This window comes from Marmota monax, unplaced genomic scaffold (assembly GCF_021218885.2).
Source record: "Marmota monax isolate L192 unplaced genomic scaffold, Marmota_monax_Labrador192_F-V1.1 WCK01_AAM20220418_F8-fsc00008, whole genome shotgun sequence".
NCBI classification, from domain to species: Eukaryota; Metazoa; Chordata; class Mammalia; order Rodentia; family Sciuridae; genus Marmota; species Marmota monax.
In genome coordinates this window covers 30,208,048-30,235,775 of record NW_026694432.1, presented here as the reverse complement: position 1 = coordinate 30,235,775, position 27,728 = coordinate 30,208,048, and the positions used below count along the sequence as shown (strand labels likewise).

At 47.2% G+C, this 27,728-nt stretch overlaps 1 protein-coding gene across 1 annotated transcript; it reads left to right on the top strand.

Annotated features, from left to right (window-relative positions):
- The first annotated feature begins 529 nt into the window (after positions 1 to 529).
- Pdpn (podoplanin) lies at positions 530 to 27,728 on the top strand. The gene is made up of 6 exons (XM_046418815.2): positions 530 to 769; positions 18,405 to 18,541; positions 21,658 to 21,787; positions 24,966 to 25,004; positions 25,797 to 25,908; positions 26,720 to 27,728. The coding sequence occupies exons 1-6, from the start codon at positions 703 to 705 to the stop codon at positions 26,724 to 26,726; spliced, it is 492 nt and encodes a 163-aa protein (XP_046274771.1). The 5' UTR covers positions 530 to 702; the 3' UTR covers positions 26,727 to 27,728.

The window sequence follows — 27,728 nt, the reverse complement described above, 5'->3', positions numbered from 1 at the left end:
CCAAAATAAGCCATGCTCCCCTCCAGCCAGCTGAGCCTGCCCATCCTGGTTGGGTGGACAACGGTGCAATTTACCGGCATGAGCTGCCTCTCGCCCACCCAGATGACGGCCAATTTTTTTTTTTAAGCCATCAAATTCAATATTTACAAAAGAACAATTCCATGCTTGGTTCTAAAACTACTGACCACCCAAGGATCAGTTTACTTCTCACTTCAGCCCATGACAAGAAAAATGTAGGCTTGTGCTTTCCTCTTAAAAACAGAATAACAAATAGAGCAATTTTTAAAAAAAAAATAAAAAGCAAAACCGTTCATTGCACGCGGCGCCTTTCCCTCTGGTCCTTGAACAGAATAAAAAAGCCCATTTTGCCAGGGCTGGGTCCCCGCAGCTGCGGCCCTGTAACTTTAAACCTGGCCCGAGATCATCGTTTTGGCGCTAGCCAAACAGAGCCCGAGGGCGGTCCCAGTGCGCCCGGCCGGGACCACCTGACGCCCACCCGCTCCCCGCCCTCGTCGGGAAAGATAAACGCTGACTCGGCTCCCAAGTTGCCAGCTGCGAAGTTTGCGCCCGGTGCTGCCGCGGCCCGGGAACTCGGCCACCCCAGGCTCGCGCTCCTCCAGGCTGGGCCCAGGCTGCTCGCCTCTCCATCTGCCCAGCACGGACACCTCAGGCGGCCACAGAGAGGACGAGTCTGCGGGGAAGATGTGGAAGGCTCCCGTGCTGCTCTTGGTTTTGGGGAGCGCGTGGCTCTGGGTCCCGGCGCAGGGAGGTAAGCGCCAGCGATCGTGGCCGCCAGCAGTTGCTGGTGGGGGACCCGCGAGCGGAGACTTGCTGCAATGCTGGGCCCGGGGTCTGAGGTCGCCCGGGGGAGCGCGGGGGTGCGCTTGCACGCGAGCCGGCCCCGCATCCCGGAGGAGGAGAGGAGCCCACGAGCGGCTTAGCTGGGGACACCAAAGAAACAGCGGAGTGGGTGTGGCAGGAGGCGCCCTGGAATCCACAGGCGGCCAGAGTGGGGACAGAAGGGGCCGCCCAAAGGGTCAGCTCACAAGAGATAAGCTCACAGAAGATGACAACCAGGGGCTTCTGCCTAGGTTAGAGCCCCTGGGCTTTCCCCAGTATCCCAATCAGGAGGGCTGGTCCTGGGAGAGTGTCCCCGCTGCGGTGGCCTAGGTCTCCCCTGTGTGCCCCACCTTCTTGGGGACAGACTGGAAGAGGCCTCACCTCTTAAGGGAAGGTACTGTGTGTTGGGTGCGGTGGGGGGGGGGTGAATGGAAGACTGTTGTTCTGCTTTCTCTTTCTTCAGTGCTGGGACCCAGTCCAGGGCCTGGAGCAAGCTAAGCAAGTGCTCTGCCTCTGAGCTACACCCCAGCCCTGGAGCACTGTTACAAACCTTGAGGTTTAAGTGGGTTTGGGGCCATATATTGAACGGGCCCAAAATGTCAATGACAGAATTCCTGTCTGTGACTCCTTGGACTTTAAGTGGACTCAGTCTGATGGCCAGGCCACCATCCACACGTTCCCCTCCCCTGTGTCCTCTTCTTGCCCCTCCTTATCTCTTGCCCCCTTCTTCCTAGTGTGCTGTGTGCTGATCTCCATGAACACCTTTAAGTATTTTACTCCTTTTCTGGGATTTTTATCTGTGTCTGTTTCCCTGATGGTATGTAAGCTCCAGAGGACTCCGATGCATCTAGGTTTGCTCCCCAGGGTCAGGACAATGTCTGATAATAATAGTTGCTCACCAAATATTGACTGAAGGAATTGTTAGCAAGCTATTGATCTTTGAGGCTGGAGGTTGCTGAAGGTTTTCCATATTGAAGATCTAGGTAGGCCTAGCCCCAGGAGAGTCTTTCTTGGAGAGGGTGTGGTCTCCAGGGTGCCCAGCCTGCATTTCTATAATTCCAGGGCAGACAAGAACCCCTAGACTTAGGGAAATTATACAGAGTGCTCTTGTGCCAGGGTGTCTGCTTCAAAGAGACTGAACCACTCTGTTTACAGGGGCCATGAGCTATTCATGGTTGTCCTATCTTTGGAACTTCTCTTTCCACTGGAATATATACAGTTCTTTATTTTGTTTCTGTTTTGGCCAGACAATGTGCACATGACAACATTTTGTACTCAGCAGGTGAGGGAGGAACCTACCTGAGCCACACATCCTAGCATCCCAGGAAACACAGGCCTAGGCTTCCTGGTCCTTTGTTTCCCCCAGGGCTAGGGTTAGTTGTAATCATGTCCAGCCAGTTCCTAAACATCAGAAGTACTCCTAGAAGGAGGTGTGCAATCTTTGAAAAAATAGCTAGAAAGTCCACTGATAAAGAATCAAGGCCAGCCCGGGGCTGGGATGCGGGGGGCGGGGGTGCGGGCTGGGATGCGATGGAGTCCGCTGTGGAGCACTTGCCTAATGTGTGGGGGGCCCTGGGTTCCATCCCCAGGACTGGAGAAAAAAAAGAAAGAAAGAAGCCCCATTGGGGTGGGCAGCCTGGGGAGGGGCGGGGGTGGCTGTGTGTGGAAGCTGCACTGGGCAGGAGCTGAGGCCCAGCAGGGTTTTTGTCTGGGAATAATGAGTGAGGCGACTTGAATATGGATGACTAACTTCATTGAGCTGAGCTATTGTTGGGGAGCTGGGCTGGGGGCAATTATGGTGATGAATGTTATTATCCTTCTCTTAGGGTACTGGGCCCTACTGGGTTTCTCCCATCTAGTGCTATAATCTGGTTCAGTTTTATAATCTGGTCCCATGTGTCATCTCTTGGGGCGTTCGTGGATTCAAAAGAAGACGGTTGTCCACACATCTGGCGTTTTCCTCAATTGTCCGGCCCCACCCTCACTCTGAACTTTGGTCCAAAACACGTACTTTGGGGCCCGTCCGTTAGACAGTTTGTTTTGTGAAATTCTGCAAGCCGTTGCTTGCTGCCAACCCATGTGTGCTTTTCCGGGACCAACTCACCCAGGATTAATCATGCAGCGAATGGATTTCCCTGTGATTTCCCCGAACTTCTTGCCAGTTTTGGAGGCCCTGAAATCTTTGTGAGCTGCTAAGGATTTGTTGCACTTGAGGTATTTAATAAAGGTCGGGTCTCTTTGAGACTTCGGGAGGAAGTCCTGTACATAACAGGGGAGTACAAGACTCTAATAGCATCTAATATAGAAAAGCACATGTTTAAAAAATGTGTCCAGACAGGAGAAGGCTAAGTACAGACATGGCCAAGAGGACTAACTCCTTCTCTCCACCGCTGTGAATGAGCAGCCTGAGAGTGACTGTCCTAGGGAATTATAAAGACCTCCAACCTTAAGAGAGGATGGCTGGATCAGCAGGAAGGGTATGGCCTGCCCTGCATTTCTATCCCCCCCCCCCCCCGTCATGTGCTAGGAATGTCACCAACTACCTCATTTAATCCGTTACATCTCCTGTAAACTGTACATTACCTCAGAATATGCCAGAATTGGGGATTCAGAAATGGGTCTGATGCCAAACCTCAAACTCTTTTTACAACACTACTCTGCCATTACAAAAAAAAAGTTGAACTTGAAACTAAAAATGAGCCTCACCTTAAGCCTCTTAAACATGAAAGCAAAAATTTTCTAAGGATATCATAACTGTACATTACATACCACGCTATCCCTTTATGAGTGGAATTCTTGAATTCATTCTGCACAGGGGTACATTGCTGGGTGCAGGATTTGAACTCTGCTGCTTTGGGGAGGAGATATTAGCCCAGAGCGTGCTTTGCAGTCTTCACGAAATCACAGACCTGCGCTCTGAATTCCACTGGCTTATCTGAATATTTGTCATATTTCTGGCTTTGGAGAGCCAGGCAGCCAGGTTACAACTTGTGAAAGTATTGCAGGGGAGTGCCGGGAGGGAGCGGGAACTCAAGGACACTATGCTGCTCTTGTGAAGCTCACTTAGTGAGTCTGACAGAGGCCCCTTCCTCTCCACGGAAGCCTTGCCATTCCTGCTACTCCGGAGCCTCTCAAGGAAACCGACAGCATGAGCCTTTACTTGGAAGAGCATCAGATGGTTAGGGGTGCAGGGGTCCTTCTAAAGCCAAGTGTACGGTTACTGAGATTTGTCAGGATTCTGCTGGGTAGGCAGGAGATAAAGCTCCCCTTGACTAGAGTTTCGAACCTTTTCTCTATTGATGTCTTTTTTTTTTTTTTTTTTGATGCTGAGAATGGAACCCAGGGCCTCATGCTTGCTAGGCCAGAGATCTACCACTGAGCTACATCTGCAACCCTTCTACTGATTTTTTTTTTTTTTTTTTATGGTACTGGGGATTGAACTCAGAGGCACTCAACCACTGAGCCACATCCCCAGCCCTATTTTGTATGTTATTTAGAGACAGGGTCTCACTGAGTTGCTTGGAGCCTCACTGTTGTTGAAGCTGGCTTTGAACTCCCAATCCTCCTGCCTCAGCCTCCAGAGCCTCTGGGATGCCAGGTGTGCACCACCGGCCCAGCACTTCAACTGATTTCTTGAAGCTTTCTGAGAAAGGAAAGTGACTGGCATTTTATCCAGAGGCTATGAGATAGGTGAGGGAACAGCTGCAGTCCGGCCAAGATCATCCAAGGCAAATGGAAGTGGCTGCTTCCTCCCCACGTGCCTGAGCCCAGAACCCATCACCCAGCCTGTTCACAGCCAGCCAAGGGATGGTGAGCTTTCCTGAGCTTTGGCAACAAGAGGACAATGGGTTTGTCCTCATGTTCTTTGGCCGAGTGTCTTGCCTCAAGAATGACTCCAAGGAGATGGGTGTATCCTTGGAGGTGAATCAAGCCATGTCCCCTGGGAGGCGTGCAGCCTTGGCCAGCTGGTTTGCTTTGTTGTTTGAGAAGCAGAAAACTGAAATTGTTAAGGAGATGAACAATCGAATGCAGTTTTTCTGTTGTTACTGTTGTTGTTGGTGGTGGTGGTGGTGCGAGTACTCTACCACCAAGCTACACCCCCAGCCTTTTAATACAGCTTTAGAATGAAACAAAACAAAAACGTATGAAAACAATAATCACCTTTCCAAAGGAATATGTGCTCTCAACCTCTGCCTGGGGAGGCAGACCTGCAAGACGCCCCAGATAGTAGACAGAGGCCAACCCTGAGCCACCCGGGGCCCCCAAGTCACCATTGTTAAGTTTGAGGCGCTCAGGGGAATGCCAGTGACCTGGACGGCAGCGGGTGGCAGGGACAGGAAGAGCTGTAAACATCACCAAGGAGAACAGGGTATTTCCCCCAGTTCATCACCAGGCCTCCACCCGGGAGAATAAAACACAGCCACTATCAGAAAAGCTGTGATCCAATGAATAGCGTCTCACCCAAAGGACAAGGGTTCCCAGTTTGTCTAGAGTCTAGAAAGGCAAGGGAAAGAAACCAGATTTATGGACGTTAAACCAGCTCCACCCAAGGAATTCGTTTATTTAACAAATGTTTGTGGAGAGCTGCTGGGGGGGGGGGGGTCACTGTTACGCCCACTTCTAGCTGGTCTGAAAGATGTCCTATCTGCCGGCCATGAGGATTCCCACCTCAGTCAAGGTGATTCGCTGAGAATCCGGAATCTCTTCCCTCAGTCTGGACCTGTGTTCCACCCCACAGCCCTGCCCTTTGCTTTTGGTCTCTACAGGTGACCAAACAGCAACTTGGGTTCTCTTTTTCTCTTTTTTGTTCCTGAGCACAGTGTGCCTTGGGTAGCCAATATGTGCCTGAACGCTAGGAAACTATTCCCCGTTCTGTTTTAGCCTGTTTGGCTTCCTGGCCTGTTCTGCTAATGTGAGACAGTTTCACCCCAGCCGGATCGCCCCATAATAAGGTGAAATGTGAATCTGTACGGCCCAGGGAGCCAGGTTCTGCATGGGAAGGGTTAGCAGCATTAACTATATTTTAGCAGCTAACATTGACGAAGGCCTTAGATCCCTTATTCCCCCCAATCTGATCTCACCCCCTGCTCTGTTGTCCCCACACTTGGTGTCTTCACCTCCTGACTCTGCACCCGATAGGGGCCCCACAAACTAGATTCAGTCTCAATATGGTGCCCTCCTCCTTTGTGCTCCTGTGGCCCACCCCTCCCAGATGCGGATTCCTGCCTCCCCCCAGGCTCTAACCACTCCCCAGCTCCAGCCTTCACCACTTCCCTTCCACGAGCCCCTGCCTCTTCCAGTTTCTCTGTTTTTGCTCTAGAGGTTTCTTCCGCCAGGACTGCCCCTCCCAAGATCAAGTCCCATCTTCCCCACGAGGCTCTTTCCAGTTCACAGTCCCAGGACTCCCTCGTCCCTGTACACCCCTGGCAGGGGCGAGCGTCTGCACCTAGGGTGGCCCAGGCTGCTGCTCCATGTATTGTTTTTATATCCACAACATGCACCTGTCCATTTGTCTCTTTTCTAGCTGCTGCCACATATTCACACTTCCTGTCTTTGATTCTTAAAATTTTTAACAGACACATAATTACACATACTTATGGGGTACAGTGCAGCATGTCAATAAGTATGCAATATATAATGATCAGATCAGGATTGCTGCCATATCCATCCCCTCGAGCCTTTGTTATTTGTGTTGGGGACAGTCACATGCACGCTTCTACCATGTACACCCACTCATTGCCAACCCTCCTTATCCTGCAGCACTTGGGATAACTAGGTGTGAATATTCGTTTTCATTTCTCTTGGGTATATACACAAGAGTGGAACTGCTGGGTCATATATGGTGACTCTTGATTTACCTTTTTAGGGACCTGTCTGCTGTTTTCCAAAGTGACTGAACCATTTTACATTCCCAGTGACAATGCACAGGGTCCAACTTCTCCCTGTCCTTGCCAACCCTTCCTTTCTGTGTATTTGTGTTTAAATAGTAACCACTCGAATGGGCACAGAGTGGCATCTAGTAGCTCTGATTTATCTTTTCCTAACGACAGATGATGTTGAGTATCTTTTCCTTGTTGGCCATTTGTAGATCTTTAGAGAAAATGTCTGTTCAAATCCTTGGCTCATTTTTAAATTGAGTTGTCCTTTTATTGTGATTAAAAGCATTTTTTTAAAATTTTAGATACTAGATCCTTACCAATTAGATGAATTGTAGACTTTTTTTCCCATTCTGTGAATTGGGTTATCCTTTCAATTTCTTGATAGTATTCATTGAAGCACAAACTAAATATTTCTTAAAATCTAATTCATCTCATTTCCCCTTGTTGCTCATACTGTTAGGGTTGTATCTAAAAAGCTGTTGCTTAACCAAGGTTGCAAAGATTTACTCTTGTGTTGTGTGGTTTTAACCCTGGTATGTAGGTCTTGGGTTCATTTAGTTAATTTTTTGTGTGTGCTGTGAAGCAGAGACCCAGCTCCATTTTTTGCAGGTGGGTATCCAGTTGTCTCACCACCATCTGTTAAAAAGATGATTCTTTCCCCCACTGAGTTATCTTGGTATCTTGTCAAAAATCAATTGCCCACAAATATAAGTTTATTTCTGAACTCTCAATTCTATTCCATTGATCCATATTGCTAGCCTTATGCTAGTACCACCTAGTCTTTCATGTTTTAGAATTTATTTTAATTAAAAAAAAAAAAACTCTCCCTAGTGCTGGGGATCAAATCCAGGGCTTCTACAAGCTAGGCAAGCACTCTACAACTGAGCTACATCCTCAGTATATATATATATATATATATATATATATATATATATATATATATATATGTTGTAGTTGGACACAATGCCTTTATTTTATTTATTTATTTTTATGTGGTGCTGAGGATCAAACCCAGTGCCTCACACATGCTAGGCCGGCTCTCTATAGCTGAGCCACAACCCCAGCTATCCCAGGTCTATTTTTATTATTGGTTTTTGAATACTGAATCTTGGGTCTCACTATGTTGCCCAGGCTAGTCTCAAACTCTTGGGCTCAAGCATTCCTCCTGCCTCTGCCTCCCGAGTAGCTGGGACTACAGGTGTGCACCCCACTGCACCCAGCTAAATACAGTCTTGATGACTGTAGCTTTGTAGTAAGTTTTGAAATCATGGAGTGTGAGTCCTTTTCCTTTGTTATTTTGTTTGTTTGTTTTCAATAATTTTGTTGTAGACGGCACAATACCTTTATTTTATTTATTTATATTTATGTGGTGCTGCAGATCCAACCCAGTGCCTCACACATGCTAGGCAAGTGCTCTACCACTGAACTTCAGCCCCTGCCCCTTCCCTTGTTCTTTATGCAGGTTGTGTTAGTGATTCTTCCTGTTCTATTTTCATTATTTGTGCATATCCCTTGCCCTTAGAAAGGAGAGTGCCTACAGGAGCTCGAGGGCTGGTGGTGGAGTGCTTGCCTCCCATGTAGAGACCCTGGGTTCCACCCCCAGCACCACCAAAAAACAACAATAAAAATTGGGGGGTGCCACAGTCAGCTGGTGAGGAAGAAGAGGGAGGAAACGGTGGCCTTTCAGTAGGAAGGACAAGCAGGCAGATGATAGAAACATTACAAAAATCAAGTAGGCTGGACGGGAGGCTAGGAGCCAACTTAGTTGGGTGGGAGCATTTGCGTGCTCTGCTTTAGCTGCAGGGATTTTGAGGTTACCGTGGGACGTGCAGTTGGCTCCATCTCGGGAGCACAAGGGGAATCGCCTGCTAAGGGGCATCCGAGGTGAGCCCTGCAAGTGAAGCGTGGTGTCTGAATTTCCCCTGCGTCAGAACAGAGGGAGAAAGATGGTACGGGAAGGTCCGGAGAGATCCTCCCTGCCAATAACAACTAGTTAAAAAAGAAAAATCTATGGAGCCGCACTTGAAGCCGTCCAATCAGGCTCAGGATCAAGGCCAAGGGCAGCTAGTGGAAACAGCCACATTCTGCAGGGGTGGACAGTGAGGTGGGATCCAAAGGCTTCTCTTCCACTCTTGCAAAACTGCTCTGCTCAGCTGACAGCCAGAGTGAATCAGAAACTCAGATTCCCGTTCAGTTTCCCAGCAGATGGCTAGTGCTCCCCAGTACCCCACTTCCCTGCCCAGAGGCTCTGCTGGGGCAGCACTTCTAAGACAGGTTCCTGTCATCTGATGACTCAAGGGCTAGCACTCTGCCCTGGGAGGTGGCCTTTCCTACCTGACTGTGCTCCCAGGCCCCCCACTGAGTTCCAAAGACCTCATTAGGGAGGTGTGGTTCCAGTTTTAAAAACTGTGAACTCATTTCCTCTTTTACAGACAACACTCCGCTCTTAGTCAAGGGTAAAACGTCTTCCCAAGTTGAGTAATCTTGGTTGAGGTCTGAATCGGCAGCTTCTGTGTAAATGCTTGTCCATATTGGGGGGTGCACAGAAAGTCGATTCACTTCCGTGAGCCCTGGAGAGTCTAAATATCATCCATCCATTCATTCTGCCAGACAGCAGACCCCGTGCCTGCGGCTGGACCTAAGCTTATGGCAGAATGACATGTCATCCTGGCAGCTACAGATGCTGGTCCAGAGACAGCAGTGAATGGCAGAGCCACCCAAATGTTGTCCTCTGCTGGTACAGGGGAGAGGCTCTCCTGTGGGAAGCTCTGAGGGATGGGGATTTTACCTGGGCAGGGTTTGGAACGGCAGTGAGATCGTTGAAAGATGAACCTGCAGGTGCCCAGAGCAGCTCAGCCTAACGTTCCTGCAGAAGTTACTTCAGAGCAGCCTCAGTCTATTCCAGCTCTTTCTTTATGGAGTAGAGAGACCCGTGGGCCGGAGGTGAACAAGAGCAACCAGTACCTGTGAAGCCGTGTCACAGTGGTCAGGTCATGGGCGTTGGGGTCTATGGGTCTGGTAGATCCTGATGTCTAAGGTCTGCTTTGCTGCTTGCTCCATATCTGGGCGGTTCACTTAGTTTTCGTGAAGACCAATGAAGGGCACGTGATACCCCGTTTTGCACATTCTAAAATTCAACAAAAAGTGGCCGTTGTCAAAATCTCACCTCATGGTTGTAGAGATTAAATGCAGAATTTGTGAATGAAACACGGAAGGTCTCTGTTTCTTTCCCCTTCCAAGGGGAGAGAAGATGGATCTAGTTGGGACACCTGATGTTATGTCTTATGGATCCGAAGTTCTGTGTCTTCTACCTTTCCAGTGACTTAAAATGTGACTCCTTGCTAGTAAAATGAAAATAGTTTTTTTTTCCTAATGGTCATTGGCTTCTACTTTTTCTTTCTATTTAAAAAATCAATGTTAAGGATCAAACCCAGGACCTCAGATGCTAAGCATATTCTCTACCACCAACTTATAGCCCCAGCTCGTTATTTTATTTTTATTTTGAGGCAGGATCTTGCCAAGTGGCTGAGGCTGGCCTTGGACTTGCTAACCTTCTGCCTCAACCTCCCGAATTGCTGGGATTACAGGTGTGGGCCACTGTGCCCAGTAGCTGTAGAAAACTTTCAAAATTCTGCTTTCAACTTTGGGGGAGTGACCCAGAGGGGTCACCCCACCCAGAACCCATTATGCCTATCTCCTGGCTCCAAACCTTAGTGTGCAAGACCTCTTTTGATTCCTCCAGAGGAGCTAGTGGCACTTTTCCAATGCCAGCAGCCGACAGCCACGTCCCAACTCCTCATTGGGCTCAGCCTGCAGGGGCTGACAGACCTGTCAGAGTGAGTGGACAGCCACTGCTCATTAGAAATCAAACAGCAAGCGTCACCTCATCTCACGGGTGAATGGTCCTGTCTTCAGCTACGCTGTCCCTTTTGTTAGGGGAAGTTATTTACCAATTCTGGGGTGAAGGCCAGTGAACAGTGCAGGGATATTATAATCTAAGGGGTCATTCAAGAGAAATTTCCTTCTTGGCTTATAAACGTACTTACGACGCAGTCAGCCACCCAACAGACGTCTGCTAAAGGCCGACCGTGGCGCCAGCCCCTGGCGGCCTGGGCCATGTGGGCTGGAGGTAGCACTGTAAACTTCTGACAGAAGGTAAAGAGAGTGCATTTCTGTGGGTGCCCAGGGTGGCAGGGCCAAGCCCTCTAGGGGTTGCCTAGATGAATTGGGTTGCTTAGATTTTCCAGGGCCAGACTTTTGATCCAGGAAGCAATTTACCAGGGTTCAAGGAATCGGTAAGGAGAAGTAACTCATTGGCCATATCAGTGAGGTTGTGCCCACACCCTGCCAGCGACTGGACTGCCAGGAGTGGAGGGCACACAGCCCTGCGGTGGGGAATGGCTTTCTTTGTCAGAGGAGCTTTGGAACTTCAAAGGCTATTGGCTCCCTCCATATTCCAAAGAAAGGCTTTCATGAGGTCAGGGGCGAGGCCAGCCTAGGGGCACCGGGAAGCTCAGAGGCAGTGTTCTGACGCCTTCCTCCTGGTGGCAGAAACACCAGCTCATGGTAACCAAGGGAAGGTTAGCCAACAGCTACATTGGGTGCGTTTTGAACGGAGATGAAGGGGTCGCACAGAGATTTGGGTGGTCAGGGCTAGAACACCCGGCGGGGTCGGCTCCTCTCTGCCGTCTGAGGTGTGTTTATTTTCAGGTTTCTGGGCACAATTTGGAGACCTGATGGGAAAATAAGATTCAAAAGCCCGTGTCTATGTAAAAGAAAAGAAGTGGTGTTTTTCCTTTCCAAATACACATTTTGACATCTCTCCAAAAGCGTGACTTTACTGAAAAAAGAAAAAAAAAAGCCAAAGCAAGTGTCTTGGGGCCGTGTGGGCTGTGGGTGGCACGGGCTGTGGGTGGCACGGTGCACTCCTGTCGTTGTTTATTAGTTATCAGAAAGTTTCTCCTGGAGGCAAAACCAGATTCCTTACATTCCTAGAATGTTTAAATAAAAAAGCATTTAACTTTTCTCGATGACTGCAAAAGTCTTCCCAAGGCTGTTTGGTCAGCTCTCCTGGAAGGCTGATCTGGGTGTGCATTTTGACCCTGGAGCAGCCCTGGAGTGGAGGACCCCGGGCGGCATGAAGGCCTGCCTTTCTCTGCTGACCAACACCTCGGGTTTTCTTTGAAGACCCCAAGAGTGACTCAGCTGGCGGCTGTGAAAACTGCTTGTCCCACCGTCAGAGTCCAAAGCAGAAATGAATAGAAGGAGCTCCTCCCAGCATGCAGGTGGACAGGGCAGGAACTACTGACTTTTGTGACTATCCTGTGCATCACCCAGGAGTAGCTGGCTTTGCGGGGTGGGTTTGCCAACACAGCCCTAACGGATCCTGAAGTGGACTCTTGGCTCCGGGAATGTGCATAGTTCTGATTGTTGCTGGGTGACGACTGGGAATACTTCCTGTCCTTTACCTGTCTGGTTCTTTCCTTCTCCGTCACCACTGTCACCTAGTGGCAGAAATGGTCTAAGTGGCCTCACAGCTTCCGCCTGACCCTTCCCAGCACACAGTCCCTTCATGTGGAACCCAGAGTGGCCTTGCTTTCTGGCTCAGGTGAAGTCCTCCCCTACTCAGCCCTCCTTCCTGGCTTCTTTCTTACCCAGTCCTAGCCAATTCGTGAGACCAGAGACCTGGCCTGAGCACTCTAGTGCTCAGAGTGGTACTCAGCACATAGCAGCTACTCAAGAAATATTTGTAAAATAAATATAAGTCCCAGGGGCTTGAGATAAGAGAGATGGGCTTGGTTGTTTTTTGTTTGTTTGTGGTTTATTTTATTTTTCGTGCAGGAATCAAACCCAGGCCCTCTGCGTGCTAAGCAGGGCTAAGCAGGGACTCTACCATAGAGCCACACCCTCGCCTGGTGGGTTCTGGTCTCGATCATTTTTGCCAAGTTCACTTTACAGCCAAGAGAGCCGCAGTCCAAGGAAGGTCATTCTTTTAGAGCAAATTCTAGCCTTCTCTTCATCAGGCATTTAGATCCTCCCGATGTTCCCTAGAAGGGGACACGTTTGAAGAAGTCGAGACTGTGGTCACCAAAGAGGAAGACTCAAGATCCTAGCAAGATGAGATTTCACCAGGGGAGTGGGACCTGGGGGATGGTGCTTCTGACCAGTGGGACTGTGACTGAGGGGAGGACGAAGGTGAGGGAGGGGAGAAGAGAAGGAGGGTGGGGCCTAGGGAGCGGGCGCAGGCTGTTGAGAGCTGCCAGAAGCCCATGTCAGAGAGGGGCAAGGCTGCCTTTTGGTCCTGTGTTGGACCCATGATGCACTTGACTTTGTGTCACCCGTGAATCAGACAAACTCAGCAAAGCACTTAACTTGTGACCTGGCCAAAAAAAAAAAAAATGTTGTCCTGCCAACATGTTAAAACGAAAGGCAGACTTTGCACAGTTGCAGTAGGGGTCTGGCGAAGGGAGGGAGCCCGCTGACTCTGAATCCAAGGACGAGCCACCAGCCGAGAGAGTGAGGAGTCCGTGGATAAAAACATCACTATGAAAAGACCTCAAAGGTGGGATTGTGGCCAAGGTGGCCTGACAAGGCTCTGGCCAAAGGTGTCCAGAGTCTTGCCCAGATGCCCAGTGTGGGGCTTCTGACCGTGCCGACCTGGAGGGATTTGTGTTAAAGCTGGACTCGGCAGGGCGGGCTCAGGGACCCACGGGGGGGGGGGGGGGCGTGCTTCGTGAGAAGAGGACTCAGAGGAGCCTGACAGAAGGTGATCAAGAAGTCCCCTCTGGCCTCATGTCCTCGTCTGTTAAGGGGGCAGTGATGCCCCTCACCCCTCCCTCGGGCTGTTGTGGAATGGTCAGCAGGAAGAGGACCCAGAAACCCTGCAGTGGCCAGCAGAGGTGAGGGGGTGGCTGGGTGTTGTCTTCCATGGGACACCTGCATGCCCCTCTGTGTGAGGAACCCCCGCCCCCTCTCTTCCCACACTGATTCTAGCTCCTCCTGGGCACCCACTTCACTGGGAGCTACCAGCTGATGGAGGAAGGGCGGGGAGCTTGTGGAAGGGAGCACAGATTTAGGAATCAGTTTGTCGAGACAGCAAGACAAGCCAGTGTGGGGGCAGGAGGAGCGGGCAGTGGTCAGGCCATCGGAGCTGGCCCTCGTGCTGGGCAGTCTCTCCTGTGACTATAACACAGACACTGGAAGAAGCTTGTCTCAGTGAGAGCTGGGTGTTTGGAAGCCATGGGTAAAAAAAATTGTCAGAATAACTCTCACCTTTTGCCAGGGAGTCAGATTACAGTGAAGTGCCACTTAAGGACAGGGACACACTCAGATCACTGTTAGGCGATTTTGTTGTGATGCGACTGTCACCGAGGACACTGACATGAACTTGGGTGGAAGAGGTCAATCACTTGACATGGTCTTTGGATGCAATCAGAAGGGACCGTGGTGGCCATTAAGCAGTAGGGGTACACGCTAAGATATGACCAAAAGCACACTAGACACCCAGACCAGCCATGTGGCTGTTTATTGTCATTAGCAAGGATTACATGCATCAGATACTTGGGTGTGCTAGTTACACTTTTATCCAACTGGCAGTGCAGTAGGTTTGCACACACCAGAATCTGTGGTGCTATGACATTGTGACAACCGTAGTGTCACTAGGTGATAGAATTTTCCATCTGGGCATGGGTGGCACGCGTCTATAATCCCAGCGACTCAGGAAGCTGAATAAGGAGGATTGCAAGTTTCAGGCCAGCCTCAGTAACTTAGCAAGGCCCTAGAACTTAGTGAGACCCTGTCTCAAAACGAAAATAAAAAGGGCTTAGTGGTTAAACACCCTAGTGCTAGATCCTCAGTACAAATAAATAAATAAAAAGAAAAAAATTTCCAGCTTCATTTCAATCTTATGGGACATGGTTGTGTTGTCATTGACCGAAACGTCATTCTGTGACTCTGGAACCTGTGTTCCCATTTTACACGAGACTGCAAAATAAACACAAGAAAAATGTAGATATTCAATGTAACGACAAAACCTTGGGGAAAGCATAGATGGACATTTACGTACTCTAGAGGAAGCATTTGGGAGCATGGCTTCAAAGGAAGAAAATAAACAGAAAAAAAAAAAAAGATGATGATGAGTACCAACAGAGCTTGCCATTTGCAAAAGAGGCAAATGCCAACCAGCAAAAAAGCAGTCTGCCGCATCTAGTCCAAAGAATGTGTTCTTAAGGTCTGATTAGCACTAGCTGCTACAAAAAAGATGAATAGTAGCATAAAAGAAAAAAGGCCACAAAGAAGACATTCTCAAAGGGTAGTAACCAGATAGCTAGAGACAGTCATCACCACAAACCAAAGGGAGGCAAATAAAACCAAAGGATTAACCATATATTCAAAAGATTAAGAATTTGGGAGTATTATAATTCCAGCACTATCCCGATTTAATGTTGTATCTAAATTCTAAAATATATTTTAAGAAATGCTATGTGTAAACTTGAATCATCTCTATAAGCACTGAGCCACATTCCCAGCCCTTTTGTATTTTTTTTTTTTTTTTAGAGACAGGGCCTCTCTGAGTTTTTTAGGGTCTCACCAAGTTGCTGAGGCTGACTTTGAACTCGTGATCCTCCTGCATCAGCCCCCCAAGCCACTGGGATTACAGGCATGCTCTACTGCACCTGGTGAGATGTTGGACTTTACTACAAAGTTAAAAATCATTCATAATTAGCACTTAGATACAAATAAACATTGTTTCAGATCTTTATTTTCAAAATGAAGAACCTTAAGTTGATTTGTCCAATCTCCTAAGTAGTATAAATCATGGCCTCAGTTTTTAAAGAATGACAACAGAAAATTGTCCAGGTAAATAAAAGGTTCCTGCCCGATTTGGAAACGTCCACTGATTCCTCATGCTGGCCGAGGTTGGGTGTGACAAGAAGAGGTTTGAAGGTGCCTAGCAGGGTCCAAGGCTCTAGAACTCTCTGTGCACCTGGCTGTGGGTATCACCTGTGTGAACAGTGGTGTGTGAGTATGTGCATGTGCCCTTGTGCTTGTGAGCTTGCATGTGTCTTAGAAGGACCCATGAGCAAGGAGACATCAATATGTGGCTTCAGGAGGACAGGGGGACAGGACGTCAGACGCTGGCTGGAAACTCCGCAGCAGGCCTAGAGCATCTCTTCACCCAGGAAAGCCTTTGGCCAAAATAATAAGAGGAACGATTGAGGACTCTTGTAAAGATCAACTTTCCCATGGTGCAGAAAGAAAGCGGAGGCCATGGGACAAAGGACCTGCTTCTGAATCCTGACTGTCATTCATAAAACATCCTTTGTCCATTCAGAGCGATTTGGGTGTTTGGCTCTGAGGGCCAGGGCTAGCAAAGAACAAGAGGGAATTTTTATCAAGTTACGCTTTCATTGAACTGAGCTCTCGATGAAAGAATTCAAATCAAATTCATTCAGTACTTTTTTTTTTATTATTTAAGCAAGGGTTGTTTTGTTTTAAGTTACAGACGCCACGTAGCAAGTGATTTTGCTGAACAGATCCAAAAGACATTTTTTAAGTGGAGGGAAGAAAACAGGATGCTTAGTTTTTTAATAAGGACACTTGCCTGGCAAAAGAATATTCCCGTTGAGCTTAATAAATACAGTAAATATTTGCCCACTCTACAGACTCATAAATCCTGTGGGACCCACCATTGCCATCCTCCCAGCCCAGTAAATGACCAGCAGAAGAGGCGACCCATTTGCATGCCCTGAGTTATTCAATTCAAAGCCTTTTCCCCATTCCCAAGATAGAGAAATGAATGCATGTGCTTAAGTCCACCCAAAGCCATTGATCCGCAGCTGGATAAGGACTTGAGATGCAGACAGGAGGCTCAGGAAGTGAGCGGGTTTCCTCTGGGGGCCTCCTCCCTCCAGGCATCTGCAGAGAACTTATGATCAAATATTTATTAGCTGTGCTTCTGGCTGCGTTGTCTAAACAGAGGGAAAATAAGGCTCCGTAGGCAAGGAATGGATTGCTAATTTGAGCACTGCCTAGCTACAGATGAACATCTGCTCTTTAATTACACAAAAAGGTCTCCAAGCACCCTTCCTCCTGCTCCCGGGATGCACGTGCTTGCTTATTTTGCAACTGTATTTAGTCATGGAATTTCTAGAACCACTCCAGTCTGGAGAGGAAGCCCATGGTCAGTGAGTCAGATTTTTAACTCATGAAAAGGATTATCTGGTGAGTTCAGAGATGATGCTTGGGCACAGTCATGACTAGTTCTGGATCATTGCAACAGAGGTGGAAGAGGACACTGCTATATTCTATTCTCTCCTGTTTGAGCCCATTTTCTGTTGCTATAATAAAATACCTGATACTAGGGAGTTTATAAAGACTAGGACATGCTGGGTATGGTGGCACATGCCTGTAATCCCAGCAGCTCAGGAGGCTGAGGCAGGAGGATCACGAGTTCAAAGGCAGCCTCAGCAAGAGCGAGGTGCTAAGTGACTCAGTGAGACCTTGTCTCTAAATAAAATACGAAATAGGGCTGAGGATGTGACTCAGTGGTTGAGTGTCCCTGAAGTCAATCCCTAGTCCCCCCACCCCACCCCACCCCCCCAAAAAAAGAATAAACATTTATTTGGCTTATGGTTCTGGCTGGGCAGTGCAAGAGCATCTGGTAGGAGCCATCTTGCTGCATTATAACCTCTTCCTCTTCTTATTTAGCCACCAATCCCATCCTAAGGGGCCTACCCTGATCACCTATCTAATGATATCTTAAAAGCCACACTTTCAAATGCCATCAGCATATGAATTTGGGGATTAGTTTTCCAATACATGAAGCCTAGGGAGGTGCGATTGAACCAAAGCGCTCCCCACTGAGGGATTCGCCCTGTTCTCCACCAGCGCCTCACTCCACTGGAAACCCCTCTCCCTGGCACCGCCCAGTCATTCATCCCCTTGTTGGCACAGAAAAGGCAGAGTGGGCCAGTGAGCCCTAATTTGCTTATTTATTGGCACTAAGAGTTGTATGGGTGTCTTGATGCCCTTGAGTACATTACCAACCCTCCAGCAAGCAGTGAACTAACAAGTTGAACTGTGTCTACTAGGTCTGTACTAGAGCCCATGGTCCTTGTCATCCAAGTGCACAGTAGTCTCAAAACTAAATGGAGAGAGAACTTCTATCTATTTATCTATTTCATTCCAGCCTTGAGAGCTTGATTCTAAAAAGACAGAGACCCTTATTTTGGACATTGTGATTCAGCAGGTTTGCACTGATCCTGCAATTAGGTAGGTTTAGAGATGTTTCCAGGTGCTTCTGTTAAGAATCTTTTCCAGGTTAAATGATATTCTACTCATCTGAATGCATTGACTCATCATAGGAATCAGTGGCAGGAAGAACCTGCTTCCTTTGGGAAAGGTGTTCACACCTGTGTGCAACCCATCTCGGTCGAATCCGGGGAAAGGGCTGGCTGCTTCATCTCTTTGTGTTTCCATTAATGGAGACAACCAGGCCACTGTGTGTGCCCCAGGTCCTGCAAGGACAATAGTTTGGTTCCTGGCACTGTGATAGGCCAAAAAAAGACCAAAATTAAATAAAAGCGCCGCAAGAGATGGGAAACAAAATCATCTGGCTGCAGCTGGCCGGTCAGGTCGGCCCACACTGTTTCTGTCTTAAACCCTAACTCCATTTTTCTTCAGCCATCACAGGCCAGCTAGAAGATGACCTTGTGACCCCAGGTGCAAAAGACGACTCAGCTACTCCAGCTATAGAAGACAACATCGTGACCACAGGCACCACTGAAGAGTTCTCTGCATCTTCTGGCCCAACGGCTCTGGTGAGTATCTTGGGAAGAGACGAATCTGCTCCTCTCTTGGAAGAAGGATAGAATGTGTATTGTACGTAAAATCAACATAAGCCACTTTACCAAGGGATCATGAGTGGCATGCTTCCAATTCCGTCCAGTGGGGAGGTGGTATACTGACAGGTGACTTGAGAGGACTAGCCCAGGGGTCAGACTCAGAAAGAGCCAGACTCGGAAAGAGCCAGGTTTTAAAACTTCTCCTGCGTTACAGCACAGTTTCAGTACAGTCAACTGTCTTCTCGCACCTTGTGGCAATGTCACTGATACAAGTTCCCCAATGTGCAGTCTCCATTTCCTGCCTCCCTATGTAGACCAGTAATGAGCATGAACTGGAATCATCCCACAGACCACGCTGGTATAACCCACGTGGATTCCGTGTGGACACACATCCTACCCTAATGAACTGTCACTGACACATATCTCAGGCAACTGCCCTAGACAAGACAAGAGGCCAGGCCCAGGGCGGAGGCTGTGAGACACACCGTCAATCATCTAGGAGTTGACGACTCATTGGTTAACAAGATGGAGGCTCCTGCCCACCTGACCTTTGCTTTGCCTTTGGCCTCTCTGATCTTTGAACACCAAGCTGGTTCCAACTTCAGCTTCTCTTTCCTCCTCCTGCAACACTCCCTCACCCTCCCTGGCTGACTTTCTCATGACTCAAGTGCTGAGTTATCTCAAAGAGATGTTATCTAAAGCATCCCATCCCTCCAGCCCTGAGGTCAGCAAGTTACCTACCAGACGTGTCCCACTGACTGTTCCTGTCAATAAAGTTTTATTGGAACACAGAAATGGCTATTTGGGTGAGAAGGATCTGGTGGCATTCACACTGTAAGAGCAGAGCTGAACGGTTTGGGCCTGCAAGGCTGAGAACATGCACCATTTTGGTCTTTAGAGAAAAAGTTTGCCAACTGCTAGTCCAGTCCAGTCCAGTCTATGTTTTCTTCAAAGCTCTTAAAGTTACTTAAAATGATCTTTTGTATTTGTTTACATATTAAGTCTTCACACCCTGCCACCCAGCCCCAGACTGCTAGTGGGGAATTTTTGTTACTCATTATATCCCAAGGGTTTGGAAATATGCTGGACCCACAGTAGTTTCTAGTAAAAAGCACAGAAGATAAAATTCACCATCATAACTATGTTAAGTGTATAGTTCTGCAGTTCTAAGTATATTTGCATGGCTAAACAGACCTGCAGAACTTTTTTTGCCTTATGAATCTGAAGTTCTGTGCCCTCTCAGCAGCAGCTCCTCATCCTTCCCTTCTCTAAGCCCCTGGTGCCTGTTAGCACCCTATCTATTTTCTGTCTCTGATTTCGACTTCTCTGGATAGCTCACAAGGGAACCTCACAGTATTTGTCTTCTGGGGACTGGTTTATTTTACTTAGCAAAGTCTCCTTAAGGTTCGTCTGTGTTGCTTCATGTGTCAGGAATTCCTCCCTTTTTAAGGTTGAGTGTCCGTGTGTGTGTGCCACATTTGGCCACCCGGCTCTCTGCTGGTAGATGGCTGGCCTGCTTCCGCGTTTGCCAATAGTGCTTCCTAGCAGCACTGTTTCCTGTGGGTGTGCAGATCTCTCTTTAACGCCCTGCTTGGAATTCTTTTAGGTACTCAAGAACCACTTTCAGATAGTGCTGCTATCTGAAAGCAGATAGTTCTAGATTTACTGTTTTGAAGAGCTGCCATACTGCTCTCCACAGCAGTTCTCCCACTTTGGTGCACAAGGATATATACATTCATAGCAGCCCTTCTAACAGAAGCGAGCGCAAACCTAGCTCATCACAGTTTTGATCTGCATTTCTCTGATGAGTGATGCTGAGCATGGATTCATAAGCCTGTGAGCCATTTGTATAGCATCCTTAGAGAAACCTCTACTGCAGACCTTTGCCCGAGTTTTGTGGGTTCTTTTTGTTGTTCCGTTGTAGTTCTTTATACCCCTTACCAGATAAATGATTTGCAAATATTTTCTTCCATGTAGGTGGGTGGCCTTTTCCCCCCGTGGCTGGTGCCCATGGGTGCACTCACAATTTTAAGTTTGATGTGATTCTATTTGTCCGATTTTGATTTTGTTGCCTAGGCTCACTAGTTTGTCAACTGCTACATTGACATGGACTTTGGAGTCAGCAGAACCACTTCTTTGGAATCTTCAAAGTGCTAAGTGTCTTTTTCTATGCTGATGAGTTGACTAATAGCTGCCAGCCCCTGGGTAGCTTCTGGAGTGGGGCTGGTCCCCAGAAAGACCGAGGTGGGATTAAAAGGACTCTCAGTTTCACTCCAACCTCCAGGGAAGGGAGAGGGCTGAAACTGGTCACCATTGGCCAGTGATTGAATCCATCATGCATAGGCAATACAGTCTCTGTGTGGATTCAGAAGGATGAGGTCCAGGGAGCTTCTAGAAAGCTGAGTTCCTGGAGGCCCCTGGAGAGTGGTGCCCAGAGAGGGCCTAGAAGCTCTGCCCCCTCCTATGTTCTCTGGCCCTGTGAATCTCTTCATGGGCATCCTCTGTGATACTCTCTGTAGTAAACCATTAACCCAGCACTACTCAAGTCCTGCCCTGTCGTTTACAGGGTGACACAAGTTTGGGCATATTGTCAAATCATTCTAAGCTTTGTTCGTACAATAGGACTAATAGTAGGATCTATTTCCCAAGGTCGTGTGTGGAGTAAGTGAGAAACCACTTAAAGCGCCGGGGGCCATGTAAGCTCCCAGCAATGGCTAGTGGTCACTCTCACTAGGGGAGGGAGGAGGTGAAGGATGATTCAGGTGTATGCCCAATACAGGTTACAGGGAAAAAGTGCTACTCGGGTTAATGGAAAAGCAAGTATTAAAGCTTTGTGGTCTGGTGGGTTTTGGAAGAAATTACCCACCAGCAAGTCAGCATGTCGAACATTTGGAATCCGTTCTTGGAGGAGACCTGGTTTTATTCCTGTTCCCATCCTTCTTGTTTTGGTTTCTTGGTTCCACTTTGAATTTGTGCCATCGTGTCTTGTGTATATTTATGCCACCTTAAACCCTTTTCTGTTGTAAGCCAGAGTATGCACTTTAAAACATTAGGCTTTATTTTCTATTTTGCCTCATTTGCATGTCTAATAGGCGCCAACAAATGCAGAGAGTAGAACAGACGTTCCCATTGAGGATCTGCCCACCCAAGAAGGCTCAGTCCACACTCACGAAGAAAGCCATAGCACCACAGTCCCTGATGTAGCAACTAGCCGCTCCAAAGGTAAGGAGACCCGTCACCCCAGTAGGGTTGGACCTGCTTTTGCCCACACCTTCCAAAAGTCCATGAACAAATGTAATAACAGGGGATATGTTTATAATGCAAGAGTGGGCACCACGATGCGCTCCTGTAATCCCAGCAACAAGGGAGGCTGAGTCAGGAGGATTGCAAGTTTGAGGCCAGCTCAGCAACTTAGCAAGACCCTGTCTCAAAATAAAAAATAAAAAGGGCTGGGGGTGTAGCTCAGTGGAAAATATCCCTGAGTTCAATCCCCAGGACCTAAAAAATAAAAATTTAAAAAAATTTTTAAAAAGAAGAAAGAAAGAAAGAGTGAGTTCTGAACCAAGCTTTGTGAGGTGGGTTCAGAATTCAATTTATGAGTTGCTAAATCAAATTTGAACTATCAGGTTGCTGGAAATTTATCTCTACCTTGAATGACAGCTAGTGATATGGCCCCTGCCAGGGCGAGTTAAGTAGCTCCTGACCCTGCACCAAGAACTTCATGCTATCAACGGCATGAAACTCGGCCAGCCTAAGTAAATCTTGATAGATTCTACACTAACACTAACCCTCTCACATGAAGTTCATGTCTGCATATGTGGAGCAAGGATCTTCTACACCAGATGGATCAGGATCTGGGGTTGTATTTGTGATTTGTGGTTAGCACAATGCAAATGGAGAAGCTTTGGAGGGGGCTTTGGGGTCATTACCATTATCCTGAGAATTAGACCTTTGCTGATGAGCATGAGGGAAGGTCATGCTCAGCAATGGATGGGTTCATTCCTACTTCCAGAGATTTCTTAAAAGAAATCCAGCTATTTGAGATTTTTTTTTAAATGTACCTTATTTTGTAGCAGGAGAGAAAAAGAGCAAATCTTCAAGTAACTCCAAGGAGTGCTTGCTAACTGGAGAAGTTTTATATAAATTGTTTCATCTAATTAGATTTTATGTTTCTGTCTTTAAGATGAAAAGCCAGTGTAAAGACCATGCTTTAAACAGTGTTCTCCCAAACTAATTCCCCAAACCAACTACACATTTAAACACAGAAAGTCAGTCTGTATATGTGTGAGAGAGTGTGTGTGTGTGTGTGTGTGTGTGTGTGTGTGTGTGTAATGCTGGGCATTGAACCCAGGGCCTTGTGCTTGCTAGACAAATGCTCTACCATGGAGCTATATCCCCATCAGCAATGCACATTTTTGTATTTTTTTCTTTGAGTTGGGGTCTCTAAGACTAGCCTTGAACTCAAAATCCTCTTGTGTCAGCATCTCCAATAACTGGGACCACAGGCACACACCACTGCCCCCAACCATATTATCCTTCAATAAACACTTCTGGGTCAGATGCCAATCTGGTTTTTAAACTCTATAGCATATCTGAGGACTTAAAAAATGTTTTTATATTGTACTCCCATGTTCATAGGAAGCAGCATCCACAATAGTTAAAATATGGAAGCAACCCAAGTGTCCATGGACCAATGAATGGATAAATAAAAATAGTATATATGTGCAACAGAATATTATTCAGCCTTAAAAGGGAAGGAGATTCTGTTACATACTCAATCCCACTTTGAGCCTCATTATCCTGAGATATTTCCCATAAGAGTTAAAACTGTCATTCTGAGAACTGGATTTTAAGAGGTAATTTTATTAGGGCAGCAGATGGCCAGTTTTCCCATGGAGTGCCCAAGTAGGATGATGTTCCCATGCATGACACATGCTCATGATCACGGACAGCATCATTGGGAGGGACTGGGGAATACAGAACTAAAAGCTCTCAATTAGTAGAGTCTTGCATCAACTTTATTTTCAGTAAAGCATTTTCTAACCCAGAGTGCCTTCAGTGATGATAACAGTGTGTTTTGAGCCTAGAATCAGTTGCCACCAGGCTAGGACCTGATAAGCAAAGATTGAGCTATATTATATATTATATCACTGCTGCAGTTGGCTACCCAGGATGACAGTTTGATTCCACGACCCTCTGCTCTGGGAGGCTCAAACCCAACAGTCTCCTCCCCATTATCTGAGGGTAGAATGCTCAACATACACTCTGTATAAGTGTCCCAGAGCCATGGGATCAGCTCATGCAGGGAGACCTGGGTCTGGGGAACTACCCTGGGGCCATCTTGAAAAGGTATCTTATTTTGAGGAGACTCTTGATACAAAGTGAGTGGATTATTTCAAAGCCAACCAACTGGTAAAAGTAAGCATCTTTTAGATGATGGTTGGCTAGTGTGTTGGGAAAACCAACCCTAAATTCAGACTCAAGACTCTCCTCCTCCCAACACAGATCACCTCTGACATCAAATGCAAACCCCTCCCCTTGCCAACAGAAACAACCAATTCTGCCCATGGACATCAGCTGGGCATCCTCTAATCCAATTTAGTTCTGACATTATCTACCTGAAGATAGCATCAGATCCCATAGGTTGAGGGTTCAGTCCTTCAAGACTGCTCCCAGCAACACTTTAGGGGCCAATTGTGAGTTATAGACTCAGTATATAATGGAGAAACAAAGGAAAACACTTTTGTTTTAGGAACTGTGTAGAACTATCTGGAAGAGACTCACAATGGAGAATATTCATATTGTAAGTTCTAGAGAAGATCTGACTGCTGATAGAAATCTCAATGTAATTCAGTGGCATGAACAGGTGAAACTCGGCTAGGCATGCTGCTGCCTTGTGAAATCTGGATTTGGCAACCCAAGCAGGGAATAGATGGCATGAGAGGAATCACAGCCCTGTCACCTCTTCCCAGATTAGAGTATTACTCTCCAAGTGAGCAATAGCCCTGGGCACAGTCTGTAAGTTTTCCATGATCTCAATATTGGACTAAGTATCCACAGCTGTGGATTCTTTCGCCACCGTAATCTCTGAAATTTTTTGACCATTTATTTCATATCTCTGTGGCTTAGTGTCCTTGACTCTGCTTTCTCAATTGGATGAGAAAACAAGTCTTGTATACAGAGGTGCTGTGAACCCACAGATGTGAAGAAGAGTTCGTGATTTTGATAATGATAGGCACCAAGACAGTTTCATGTCAGTGCTTGCTTAAAATTCCCATCCAATTTATCTAAGAAATCATCTTCTTTGCATGTTTTACTACATTGTACATCTTTTGCCAATTGTTAAATCATAGTTATTAAATCCTAATAATTTTATATCACTACATCTCTCCCTTTACAGAGAAAGTAGCTGAAGAGACAGAAACAACAGTCGAGAAAGGTAGGCAAGACCACAAGTTCAGAATATTCCTGTGGGCATGGAAGACAGTTTCTTTAAACCTGATTTTTTTGATGAGTTGCCTATTTTTCCTGTATTATATTCAACAAGAGCAGAAGAGAAATGCTTCTGAGTATAGTTTTCATTCATATACATATATATATATATATATATATATATATATATATATATATATATATTTTTTTTTTTTTTTTTAAAGCAAGTACAGAGAATTCCCTTTACTTGAAAAGAAGTAGGACTGGGGCTGTAGCGCCTTGGTAGAACAATCCCCCTGCCGCTATGACCCGTAACCCATGATTCCTGGGTTCCTCACCTAGCACTGTAAAAAATAGGGGGGAGGGAAGAAAAGGGGGAGAAAAAGAAAAGAAGTGAATGATTCACTTAAAGACAGCTGCGGGAATGATATTCTACTCCAATTTGGTGTCACTAGGAATCAAAGTAGAAGCCAGTTGACAAGCTGTATAAAAACACCACCCATTAGGTGAGGTCCATCTGTTATGCACAATAGTTCCTGAGACCCCCCAAAAGTCTTTTCATTTAAGATGAGATTCGAATAGAGAGAGTAGGGCTGGGGCGTAGCTCAGGGGTCAAGTGCTTGGCTAATTTGTGTAAGGCCCTGGGTTCCTTCTCTAGCACTGAACAGGAAAAGAGCCCAACACTTCTCCACTCATATTTGCTGTGCAGAGTAGGGCAATGGCCTTGTTATGTGTGACATGTGGTGCCACAGGTGTATTTCTTACCTGGGGCTCATGTTTTCTTTCCCCTCCCATGCAGATGGCTTGGCCACAGTGACTCTGGTCGGAATCATCGTTGGGGTCTTACTGGCCATCGGTTTCATCGGATGGCTCATCTTTGTGGTTGTGCGGAAAATGTCGGGAGGGTACTCGTAAGTACTCACACCCCCATGGAGGGTGGGTGGGCGGGCGATGTTGAGTTCAGGACTCAAACCTGCCAACTAATGGAAACCTCTGAGTGAAAGTCACATTCAAAAGCCTGTCACCTCCTCAAGTACTGTCTGAAGTTTCCGCAGAAGAGCAAATATCTACTTAGGCCAGATATGACGCTTACTTTGACTTCTGCTGAGATCTGACAAAATGTGGGTCCTTGTCTTAATTTTCCAACTAATTGAACTTGAGAAGAAAAAAAATAAATAAACCAGGTTTTAACTTGAGACCTGATCCCCCTACCACCAGCCATCAGGGGAAGGTGGTTTCTGAAGAATCACCTGTCACAGAGCCAAAGCTCCCATTGTGACGTGGAATCCCACTGGTGACAGGGTCTTTTTTACTTAGATCCCTCTTTTCCCTCCTGCCCTACATGCCTCCACACACGGCCATCACCTACCCTTAGGCTGATGATCCATGAGGGGAAGGCCTTCTTGCTCCTTAAGAAACTTCCCTAAGAATTCAAGATATTCAAGTTCACGGCGGGAGGAAAACCTTTTCTTACTTCTGTTGGGGAGATGGTAAAGGGGGAGGGGGAGGGGGAGGGGGCGGTGTACAGCTGGGGGTTGGGAACTGAGGCCAGCCATGCAGCTAGAGCTGTAGCAAGTTTGGAAGCGCCTGGGAGGCTGACTGTGGCTATGTGAGGACTAGGTATGGAGGAGGAAGGAGCAGGGAGACGAGAAGGTTCCACAGGGGAGAGACTTAGAGAACTAGGTGCCAGTAAAAGAAGCAATTCCCCCTCTGTTTTCACAGACCCTAATGAGCTGAAGGATCCTGCCGTTCCATCAAAGTGTTGAAGAAGAGCCTCTGACTCCCCTCATTCCCATTCCCCGAGCTCACAGGAGAAGATGACCCATGAATGCTTGCCCACCCGGGTCAGAATCCATGGCGATCCCTCCACTTGCCAAAAGGAAGCACAAGAAGGATGATTCACAAGACTTGGCTCCTCTAAGCATTTACCTTTTGAAAAACATTTTAAATACAAACTTTATACAAGATCATTTGAAAGGACAAAATGCACAGAAAAGGGAACACAACCAGGTGACCTGATCTGTAACCAAGACAGTACCACCTAGTGGGTGCTGGAGGTGTCCCGTCATTTTCTGTTATGGTTAAAATGCAAAGCAATCTGGGAGTGTTTATGTCCGCTGAGTCCTTAGGTCCAGTGCTCTGCCGGTAAGTGGCACCGGCGTTTTGCAATTGCTGATCTGTTGAAATGACACGTTGAGGGCCAGCATGGGCTGGTTTTTACAGGCTCATGGGGTATGAATAATCAAATGGAGAGTCCAAACTTGGATAAGATGTGATCAAGCAACTGCCTTTAGAAGGTCCAGATAAACATTTCAAAGCCATCACTTTAGATTACCAGCAGGAAGTCTGTACCTGGTGCTGTGCTTCTCACAAGCTCCCCGAGCATCTTCCAAGCCAAACCATGATGCTGAGGTTTGGTCCCATCTGGACACGGGGAACCAGAGTCCAGGGGCAGCCTTCCCTCTTCCCTAGGACCAAACCCTCCAGATTGGCTGCTTTGTTCTGAGCATGGAGATCTCAGCCCCAGATGTGGAGGAAACTGCTAAGTGCTTCGTGGTGCCAGAGGCTCAACCATTCTAGAAACCAAGAACCAAGCCTGGTCCCCAAGCAGAAAGAAGCTCTGGGTGTGCCTCTGACATGGGAAGTAAAACCCGCCAGTTTTTTAACATTTGCTTTCTGCCTCCAAGGAATGTTGGGGAGAGCAAGACATAATCTTGTACAATACTGATTT

What these genes read in the sequence shown, in the direction of transcription:
- Pdpn (XM_046418815.2), top strand. Translation starts at nt 703, where the DNA reads ATGTGGAAGGCTCCCGTGCTGCTCTTGGTTTTGGGGAGCGCGTGGCTC. An exon ending in CTTCTGGCCCAACGGCTCTG is followed by an intron (nt 18,542 to 21,657) that starts GTGAGTATCTTG and finishes CATGTCTAATAG; the next exon opens with GCGCCAACAAATGCAGAGAG. An exon ending in AGCAACTAGCCGCTCCAAAG is followed by an intron (nt 21,788 to 24,965) that starts GTAAGGAGACCC and finishes CTCCCTTTACAG; the next exon opens with AGAAAGTAGCTGAAGAGACA.